The 10912-nt window shown below is 36.6% G+C and overlaps 4 protein-coding genes across 4 annotated transcripts; 3 read left to right on the top strand and 1 right to left on the bottom strand.

The window, feature by feature from the left end:
- LOC107622531 (GDSL esterase/lipase At1g31550) lies at positions 1-1800 on the top strand. The gene is made up of 5 exons (XM_016324462.3): positions 1-373; positions 465-698; positions 778-926; positions 1013-1286; positions 1360-1800. Exons 1-5 carry the CDS (start codon positions 52-54, stop codon positions 1623-1625), a joined length of 1245 nt encoding a protein of 414 aa, XP_016179948.1. The 5' UTR covers positions 1-51; the 3' UTR covers positions 1626-1800.
- Positions 1801-2385: 585 nt separating this feature from the next.
- LOC107622532 (GDSL esterase/lipase At1g28600) lies at positions 2386-4564 on the top strand. Its single transcript, XM_016324463.2, has 5 exons — positions 2386-2816; positions 2891-3124; positions 3396-3544; positions 3710-3983; positions 4135-4564. The coding sequence occupies exons 1-5, from the start codon at positions 2546-2548 to the stop codon at positions 4380-4382; spliced, it is 1176 nt and encodes a 391-aa protein (XP_016179949.1). The 5' UTR covers positions 2386-2545; the 3' UTR covers positions 4383-4564.
- Positions 4565-5204: 640 nt separating this feature from the next.
- Positions 5205-7155, top strand: LOC107624295 (GDSL esterase/lipase At5g45910). Its single transcript, XM_016326789.3, has 5 exons — positions 5205-5517; positions 5674-5895; positions 5979-6127; positions 6205-6478; positions 6691-7155. The coding sequence occupies exons 1-5, from the start codon at positions 5220-5222 to the stop codon at positions 6918-6920; spliced, it is 1173 nt and encodes a 390-aa protein (XP_016182275.2). The 5' UTR covers positions 5205-5219; the 3' UTR covers positions 6921-7155.
- A 1811-nt stretch (positions 7156-8966) lies between these two features.
- Positions 8967-10912, bottom strand: LOC107619958 (adenylate-forming reductase 03009). Its single transcript, XM_021113690.2, has one exon. It carries the CDS (start codon positions 10810-10812, stop codon positions 9181-9183), a length of 1632 nt encoding a protein of 543 aa, XP_020969349.1. The 5' UTR covers positions 10813-10912; the 3' UTR covers positions 8967-9180.

Below are 10912 nucleotides of genomic sequence, written 5' to 3'. Positions count from 1 at the left end.
GTTAAGAATGAGGTGTGAAAGAAGCTAAGTAGTTGGATATTAAAAGTGACAATGATATCGGTATCGTACCCAGTACCCACCATCATCATCATAATGAATCGACACCTTCATCAATCTCCTCAGCAACGGTGGGGCTGCTTCTTGTTTCTACTGTTACAGTTACATATACACGTTGGTGCCGACGGCAGTGATGTCAAACAAGGCCGCTACAGTTCCATCTTCAGCTTCGGAGATTCCATCACTGATACAGGAAACTCCTACTTCATTTCGGAGGAACTCACTCCCAACTGCCTTATCCCTCCGTACGGTGAAACCTACTTCCATCATCCCAGTGGACGCTGCTCTGATGGCCGCATCATCACCGATTTCATTGGTACACTTGATGACGCCATCTTTTCTAATGTTACTATTTCATTTCTCTGATCTCCGCTCATAGTCATATGCATGTTTTCTGTTTGACCAAGCTGACTATATGGGCATTCCTCATCTGAGACCTTATCTGGCCTTCAAGAATGGCGCCGTGCCACGTGGCAGCATTCAACACGGACTCAATTTTGCCATCGCTGGAGCCACGGCTTTGAACCGCACTTTCTTCGAAGACAAGGGCTTTGTGGTTGATGCAACCACCAGCTATTCTCTCATGGTTCAGTTAGATTGGTTCAAGGATCTTCTGCCTTCTCTCTGCACTTCTCCTTCAAGTAACCCTTTTACCTTCTCTTTCTGCTCCTCCTTCAACGAAACTATGTTTAAAGTAGGTTAGGAATTGTATTATTGCAGGCTGCAAACAAGTTCTTAGCAGCTCCTTATTTATTGTGGGAGAGATAGGAGTAAATGATTATGGTTATCTCTTGGAAGAAACCACAGAACTTCAAATGCTCACACCTTACATACACCAAGTAGTATCGGTCATCACTTCAGTGATCAGGGTTAGTTGGTTGAGTAGTAGTCATTATTCCAAAACTGTTCAAATTCTGTAGGACTTATTAATGTTGAAATTCATAATTTTATTCAGGAACTGATTAATTTAGGGGCTGTAACGCTTATGGTTCCCGGTAGTATACCACTTGGTTGCAATCCAGCCTATTTAACATTACTTGCGAGTCCCAACAAAGAGGAGTATGATGAAGCTGGCTGTCTCAAATGGCTAAACAAGTTCTACGGACAGCACAATGAATTGCTTCAAATTGAACTAGATCGCCTCCGAGTTCTGTATCCCCATGTGAATATAATCTATGCAGATTATTTCAATGCTGCATTACGGTTTTACCGTTCTCCACAGCAATTTGGTAATACCATACTCTTAACTTTCTGTCGTATTAATAAACAGAACAAACGGGATTTTACCGAATGTTTTTGCAGGGTTTTGTAGAGATTTTATCAAGGTTTGTTGTGGAGGTGGAGGACCATACAATTTCAATGAAACGGCGGTATGTGGCGAGGCAGGGGCGATAGCCTGTGATGATCCTTCAGAATATATTTACTGGGATGGTTATCATTTTACTGAGGCTGCATATAGATGGATGGCCAAGGCCTTATTCCATGGACCATATACCTTTCCCAAATTTAGTTTCTCTTGTATCACACCTGAAACTTCTGCAGATTTCAATAACCATTCAATGATATAAGAAAAAGGCTTCATCGAGTAATGTACCATAGTGCTGTCATGAAAAATGTACCTTCAAAAGTGTATTAGTTCTGCATGATTCATAAGATTTCTGTTAGATTGAACTGGTCTTGTAATAGCGAACATTATCATAGCTTTGATTTGCTGTATTATTATGTATGGTGTTAGGGGTCTAATTATGTTGAACCCCAATCATCATTGGTTTTTGGTCAGTAATGATAAATAATATAATCTATGGTGATTAACATTTTTTCTTTCTTTGCATTAGTCAATATTAACAAACTCTTCTTTTGAAGTGCTGCCCTCCATTGTTTAAAAGGGTCCTGCATAAACTAAGCCGTGTTATTTTTCAATCTATTATATATAGACCGCTGAATTAGTCACCAATTACTTTATTTATTGATGGTCACATAATAATAAAAATAATCAAAATTAAATCTACTCTTGTAAATTTAGGCCTTCTTTTCTTTTTTATTTTTGTGTTTTCTGACCAACACTTAACCATTAAAACAAAAGTGAGTGATCTTCCACTATTAGATGTAATCTCACACCATTAAAAATATTGTTAATGGCCAATTGATGGTTACAAAACACTAAAATTACTGTCTCCTAGCATTCCTCTTTTTTTATTTTTGGGGTTCACTAAAGATCAATTTTGACCTTTTGGACGTAGAGCTCTGATACCATGTCATGAAACCATTCATCCCAAAAGCTTAAACTGATGGGAGAAGACAACATTAATGGTTATATCTCTAACACGAATTTTCAAAATCTTAATTTTAATAAAAAAGAATATTTTGTTTTTGTTTTCTAAAAGTTTGGCCACGTTTTAAATTCTTGGAAACGATCTGTGTATAGCATAATGCCACGTTTCGAAGAGTAGACGAAGACGAGCATGAAGTGAAGTGAAGTAACTTGACCATGGCGTTTCCAGTTCGGAAACTGCAACACTGCTGCTTTCTACTGATACTACATCACGTTGCTCTTGTTGCTCCGGGGAGAAGGAGAGAGAGCGACGATGGTTGTTACACTTCAATGTTCAGCTTCGGAGATTCCCTAACTGATACCGGCAACTTGTGCTTCATCTCCCCGCCACAGACCCCCAACTGCCTCCTCCCTCCTTACGGCAATTCTTACTTCCATCACCCCAACGGTCGCTGTTCTGATGGCCGCCTCATCCCCGATTTCATTGGTACACTTCTTTTCTTTTTTCGATTGAGCACCGAAAACTCTAACCAAACTAACTTGTACACTCTTAAACTGAAGCTGATTATATGGGAATCCCTTATTTGAAACCGTATCTTGGTTTCAAGAATGGCGCCGTGCCACGTCACAGCATTCAGCACGGGCTCAACTTTGCGGTTGCTGGAGCCACCGCTTTGGACCGCACTTTCTTCCAAGAGAAGGGGTTTGTGGTTGACGCAGCCGCCAATTATTCTCTCATGGTTCAGCTTGATTGGTTCAAGGATGTTCTTACTTATCTCTGCACTTCTCCTTCAAGTAAGCTTATTACCAACATATATATCTGCAATTATGGTAATTGAATACAATTCTCCATGTAATGAAATTACTAATTAGTTTCTATATCTGTAGAGGATAGCATTATAGTTGTGATCTAACCAAATCAAGATTTTAAGTGTATTTATATTTATTGACATGCTTTTTACATGATAAGTAATTAACAATATGATGTCAATGTATAATGAGGAATGGTAACTGGTAAAACAATTATAGAATTTGACTAGGGATTTATTCTCCTTCTATCTTGCAGGTTGTGAGGAATTTCTTCGCAGCTCCTTATTTATTGTGGGAGAGATTGGAGGAAATGATTACGGTTATCCCTTGTCTGAAACAACAGATTTTGAAGTGCTTAGATCTTACGTAACCCAAGTAGTATCTGTTGTTACTTCAGTCATCATAGTAAGTGCTTAGATATGTTTTCAATATACCAACCTACTTTTTTCTAATTACAGAGAGAGAGAGAAGCCTTCATTTCTTGGTCCTTTGTATCTTGAAAATAATACAGTATCTCTCTTTCTCGGATAATGAATTTGTGTTTCAAAAAAGGCTCTATAATTTGTGCAGGAATTGATTGATCTAGGTGCTAGAACGCTTATGGTCCCTGGAAGTTTACCACTTGGATGCAATCCAGCCTATTTAACAAGGTTAGCACTCAAGGAAAAAGATGAGTATGACCAATCTGGCTGTTTGAAATGGTTAAACAACTTCTTTGGTTACCACAATCAGCTGCTTCAAATTGAGCTTCGTCGGCTTCAAGTGTTGTATCCCCATGTCAATATCATCTATGCAGATTATTTCCATGATGCATTACGCATGTACCGTTCTCCAAAACAATTTGGTAATTATATTCTCTTAACTTTTATAACATATTAAAGCCTCTGGGATGCAAATAAACAGAACTGTTTCAGTCATAGCAGGAATCCACTTGAAGCAATAGGTTCTTTGAAATTAAACTTCAAAGTTGAGTTTACATTTAATGTTAATTGCAGGGTTTGGTACAGATTATATCAAGGTTTGCTGTGGAGGTGGAGGACCATACAATTTCAACGATACGGCGCTATGTGGCGATGCAGGGGTCATAGCTTGTGATGATCCTTCAGAATATATTTACTGGGATGGTTATCATTTTACTGAGGCTGCATATAGATGGATGGCCAAGGGCTTAGTATATGGACCATACACCTTTCCTAAGTTTAGTCTCACTTGTTCTACAATTGAGAGACCGCTGGAGATTTGAATAACTATGCAATGAAACAAAGAATAAAATAAAATACCAGCATTGTATTTTTGATATTGTTAAAGGTTAAAAAAGAAACAGAAAGCTCTGATGATCCAAGAGCTGTGATGGCCTCAAAATTGTGGTTTGCTGGTTTGATGAATCTAAAATAATATAGAGCACACAGTATCTCAGTTCACACAGTCTCAGCTTTCAATGGTGATTAAATACAACTTTTAAGTGGAAAGGTCAATAATGCTAATAACTTGAACCCCACGGCCGGTAAGAATAATAAAGATGTGGTTAGCAGCCTGAAAAGAAAACAAAAGAAAGATGTAAGCAGATTAAATTGATTGGCCATTTTTCCTCTGGCTATATTGTTGTAGAAAGTAAAAAGCTTTTCATACTTGATAAAATTGAAAACGAATTTATTTATTTATTTTTTTCTCTTAATTGATTTTGTAAAGTATGAGATTACATCTTACAACATTAATTAAGAAAAAAAACTTAAAAGAGTATATATTTCCAATAAAAGCAGCCTTGCTATGCTATAACCTACAAGAGGCAAGAAGCTAAGCATTGATAGTCCATACAAATATCAGTTTTCATTCATTTATATGTGAGTTTCATTTGAATCTAATAATGATGGTCCTCTTTCAATGACAATAAAAACACCAGCTAATTACCTACATCTTACAACTCATGACTCTCCCTTTTTAAATGAATTACATAATTAAACGAGTACAAGGAACTTTCTGATGAAAAGATGGTATCCGTGGCAACATTTAAAGCTCAACTGCAAATATAGGCTGGTTGAGTCTGTTGGCTTATAAATGCCTCATTATTAAAAATCTAATCATGTACATTTTTTGGCTTCTTCATTCATACCTTTATGCTAACAACATGATGAAGTTCTATATCCTCTTAATCATAGGATATTTCTCATGTTGTTTCCATGATAAGGTTGTTTCAGTTCCTAGTCCTATTCCATATAAGTCTGTTTTCAACTTTGGTGACTCATTGAGTGACACTGGCAATTTCCTTGCCTCTGGTGCTATTCAATTCCCTGTCATCGGAAAGCTTCCTTATGGGGTAACCTTCTTTAGAAAGGCCACCGGCCGCTGCTCCGATGGCCGACTGATAATTGATTTCATAGGTACGTGAAAGTGAAGTGTATACAAAAATCTATTATCCTTTTACCCCTTTGCTGCATTTCAACAAAAAGTGAAAGAAAAAGAAAATTGTAGGCTTATACATATAATATAATATAAACTCATTATTAATGATAATGAATCACTTTATGAATGTATAGCTGAGGCATATGGTTTGCCACTTTTGCCACCGTATCTGAACCTAAGCAATGGACAAAACATTAAGCAAGGAGTGAATTTTGCTGTTGCTGGAGCCACTGCGCTTGATGCAGAATTCTTCATCCAAAGGGGAATTGGAAAAGCTTTGTGGACTCGTGATTCATTGAACGTTCAGCTTGGCTGGTTCAGGAAGCTTAAACCCTCTCTTTGCACCACTAAACAAGGTCACCCTAACCACCAAAACGAAACTCTTGTGATAGAACTTGACACTATCCATCATTCTCTGCTTTTTTATTATATGTCGCAGATTGTGATAACTACTTCAAGAATTCTCTATTCATGGTGGGGGAGATAGGTGGTAATGATTATAACTATGCGGCAGTTTTTGGTGGAAATGTTAGCCAACTACTAGATAATGTTCCTGTAGTTGTTGAAGCAATAACAAACGCCACCAGGGTATGTTACTCGTTACATCAAATAGAGCACATTATGATAGAATATAAATTACATGAAATGAATTTCTATTTTGGTAGGCATTGATAGAAGAAGGAGCAGTGGAGTTAGTGGTGCCGGGAAATTTGCCAGTTGGGTGCTCAGCTGTGTACCTGACCTTGTTTAGAAGCCCAAACAAAGGGGACTACGATGAAAATGGATGCCTGAATGCCTTTAACGGTTTTGCAATGTACCATAACGAACAGCTCCAACTTGCCTTAAGGAATCTAAGGCACAAATACCCTCAAGCAAGGATCATCTATGCTGACTATTACGGTGCAGCGCAACGTTTCTACCGTGCACCAGGGCACTATGGTTAGTTATTACAATACACTTGGAAGATAATTAGTCAAAGAAATGCTATTTGTACACCAAAATCAGCCACTAAAATCAGCCACTAATGTATTTATGTATAAATATATGTGTGATTTAATTTATTTTCAATGTGTATCTGGTTGACTTTGGTGGCTGATTTTGGTGTACACGTAGCATAACCTGTTGTACAATAATGAATCATGTTGGTGCAGGGTTCCGAAGGACATTAAGAGCATGCTGTGGAGGAGGTGGACCGTTCAATTTCAACAATTCAGCAAGGTGTGGTCACGTTGGCTCAAACGCATGTCCAGATCCATCCAAGTATCCTAACTGGGATGGAATTCACTTGACAGAAGCATCTTACAGGCACATAGCTAGGGGTCTAGTTAACGGTCCTTTCTCAAGGCCCCCTCTCAAGTCCTCTCCCTTTATCATACCATAGACATAAATGTAACAATGACATCCAAATAACACCTTCCCTTGTTAACTACTTCAATCAGCATTTAGTTTCGTTAGTTATGGTGGCTATGAAAGTAGCTCTGTCTTTTTATTATTGCATTGTTGACTCTGTTATGTGTATTGTTTCAGCATAATACGCATTCACTGTACTGCCTACTGCGCTTAAATAGGATTGAATTTATTTGAGCATCCAAAAAGAAAAACGTGACTATTAAATACGTCTATCTTTGTACAAAGACATTTTCATCTGAATAGTCGTTGAGCTTTGTATGCATCGAAAACATCTCTGCCTCCTTCAGGATTTTTCTTGTCACAATGACCTTTTTTTTTGCAGCACTCACATTCAACTCAGCTCAGACAAACTTGACCTACCAAGAACACAAGTATCATGAACTATATTACCTTTTCTCCGGGATAACTATTCACCATCTTACAAAGGATTTAGAATTTAGGATTAAAAATTTATGATTACAGTTTAAAATTTAAGATAAATAAAATAATTTTTAAAAAGATATTGATTTAAAAAAATTAACTCCTGGCATTATTAAAATAATACTTGAGGGATAATAACTCAAAATTATTTTATTTAATTTAATATTTATAATTTTATATATATAACGTTTATAATTATATATTTATTATATTTAAAATTATTTATTTACTCAGCAATAATTATAGAATGTTTGGACTATTTTAATCAATCTTTTACTGTCGTTTAAATATTTTTGTTATAATAATATCTTTGAATATGAATTTGGAAAAATTCTCCTAAATATTATTGAAAGGGTCCCCATATTGAAATTAGATGTTACCTTTTCACCGTGCATGTAAGTACAAAGTAGCAAGTTGACGGAAATTAAGTACTTAAGTGGGTAGCGAAAATTGTGTTCTATCCATCATTATTCAAAGGAGTAATGCCAAAGAGTTAATAATCAAAAGTTATTTTATTTAATTTAATATTTATAATTTTATATAATATAATATCTAAAATTATTTATTTATTATATTTAATATTATATAATTATTTTAAAAGTAATTAATAAATATAAAAATAAGATAATTTTAGCTGATTTAGGCTCATTAAGAAGGAAAAAAATACATGCCGTATTAATTTGAGTAATTGACAAAATATATATAGTGAATGTTATCATATTTAAAACGTGATGTTTATTTACTAAAAAATTAAAAATTAATATTTAATTTTAAAAAATATAAAAATAAATAATTTTTAAAAAATCAAAATTTATTATAAAAAATAAATTAAACAACAACTCATAGAGACACAGTAAAATTGACCAATATATTATTCCATATTAATAAGGCATATGACTTTTCTTTGCGCCAAATTGAAAAGGGGGTGCCGGAGTGGTTAGTGGTTACAGTATACGAGGAAAAACGGTAATAACCCCACAGATAGTCAAAAAGGAGAAAACATTCTTCTTATCTTTTATGTCTAGAATGCAGAACATTTCAAAGTGCATAAATTATCACCAAATTAATCCAAGATAGTGAAGTGACTATTAAGTACTATAAAAGTCCAAAAATCAAAAGATAATTTGTAAAATATCAATAAACATACATTTCATTTAGACATTACAAATTAAAGGACCAAGAAAGATAATGGAGTAAATTATACTTTTTTTTATTTTATCTTAAGCGTTTATTAAAAATTTTAAAAATACGCTTAACTTAACGTTTAATTTATTTCAATTTTATTTTTAACGTTTTTAATAAGTTTTAATTTATCCATATTGTTAAATTTTTTAAAACGTTAAAGTTACAATTAAAATTAAATAAATTAAACCTATAATACTTTTAAAATTTTTTAAAAATATTAAGGACAAAAAATATAATTTACTTAAGATAATAATATAATGATTTATAAATTAATAACAAATATTTATTAATTTTAATTATCTTAACAATATAAAAAATTTAGGTACGTCAAAATAAAATTGTTTTTAGTATGTTCAAATATACTTTTTCATTATTATATGTTAAGATACAATTGAAAACAAAAGATGCATGTATGGAATATTAATTGAGTGCAATACTTGTAAGAGAATGTGTCCAAACAAATGGACACACCAACATCCTAACACACAGTTTTTTGTGTGATTTACATACAGTTAACATATTAGAAGCCTGGCTACTTGCCAGGATAATAATAAACAGTACAAGCAGACACATAAACAATATATTAATTAACAAAATTAAGAAGCAATATATTAGAGAGGGAAGAACTAGGAATCCCAAATGGGACCAAAGGCTGCAATTCCATTAGCTTTGCATGCATTGACAACATCTCTGCTTCCTTGAGGATTGCTTGTGACAATGACGACTTGAGCACCAAAGTTGTTGGCAGCATTGACACTCATCTCAGACACGTTTGGCCTGCCAAGCACAGCAGTGTCATGAACTATAACCTTCTCTTTGGAGTGGCCACTCATCATTTCCTTAATCTCCTTTCCAAAGTTCTGTTCAACACCTTTTGTGACCCAGAGCACGCACACCTCTGCCTTACATGGCTGCAAGAGGAACGAAAGGAACACACAGATTCCAGACCCGGTGGCTACCAACAACACCCTATCATACATGTTTGTAAGATAAGGGAGTCCTGCAAAGTGCACTTGGCGAACCCACAGGTGCGTTGGAGGGTTTGCCACCAAAGATTTCGTGAAGTCTCCAACTGCACCGGCCAACATCATGTGCTCTTTCTTGTCATCCGAGATTATCCCAAACGCGTGCCACTCAGATAGAGGATGAGGGCTAATCCTTCCAAGTATCCCTGCCTTTATTCCTCCTTCGAATTTGATGATGGAAGCGTGGCCGGAGGCGCTTGTAACTCTAACCGGGACACGCCTCACTGTCAACCAAGGAGCCACTATGAGCACTGTGATGGCCACTGTCATCCAGAACTCTTGGCTATGGACCAAAGCTTTTCCAACTTCATTTCTGTATGATTTTGTTGTTGGATCATAGGAGATTCTGAGTATTACGAAAGCCCACACAAGGGCAAGTGCGAACCATCCCGAGAAACGGTGCAATCTCTCGAAGACGTTGTGATGGAGATGGCGAACGAGAGGGAATGCAGCCAGTGAAGAGATACAGAGGAAGCCGAGAATGGCGCTGGAGACAGCAATGATCTCCGGTGAAGTGTTGTCTCTTTGCTTGAGTGTGAGGATCAAAGCATACAGAAGCCACGCGATGGAGGAGATGCCGCAGCCACTGTGTATGCCTCCTACGCTTTGCAGAAGAGAAGTGGTGGCGGTTTTGATGAAGAGAGGAACCCATGATCTCCCTAGGATCTTGACGGCAAGGTAAAAGACAAGTCTCAAGAAAAGCTCGCTTCTGCAGAGAATCAAAGCAAGTATGTTGGCAATGGAGAATAGAGCAGCGTTCTTCCTTGCATAGGGAAAATGGCCCGTGGCAGCAACAACCAGAGCAATGATGTTCAAGATCAGCGAAACCGTGAAGAGACGCTTGTACACAGTGAACAACCCTTGGTCTAGAAGTATAACCGAGAGTCTCATGTCACTCTTCTTTGGAGCAGCAGCAGGAGGAACAGCTGGCTTGGCAAATGGTTTTTCCTGCTCCTGCTGCTTCTCCACATCATTGTTGTTGTCTTCTTCTTGGAGAGATTGGAGAGCTTCGTCATTTTCTTCGTCGTCATCGAGGTCGAGGTCACAGAAATGGCTACTGGCCCTGCTGGTGGATCTTTGAACTGAAAATGAAGGGAAGACCTTAGAGTTGGAGGCAAATGGCCACAACCTTTTGCTGATGGAACGTTCTGTTACGGCAAAAGGGTTTGCATGGGGATTATTGATCTCAAATGTCACGCCTCTGCAGCTTGAGAACCTCACTGGGCTTTGCATTTCAGTGCTTATTAGAAGATTGAGAAAATAGTTTTGCTCTCTGATTAATTCAAGAGAGCGCCAACTACAACTTGGAATTTTTGGGAATCAGATAAGAGAG

The sequence above is a fragment of the Arachis ipaensis genome, chromosome B10 (genome assembly GCF_059453495.1).
Source record: "Arachis ipaensis isolate K30076 ecotype BB chromosome B10, ASM5945349v1, whole genome shotgun sequence".
Lineage (NCBI taxonomy): Eukaryota > Viridiplantae > Streptophyta > Magnoliopsida > Fabales > Fabaceae > Arachis > Arachis ipaensis.
The sequence above is the reverse complement of the archived record's forward strand: the minus strand, read 5'-3'. Positions and strand labels throughout refer to the sequence as shown.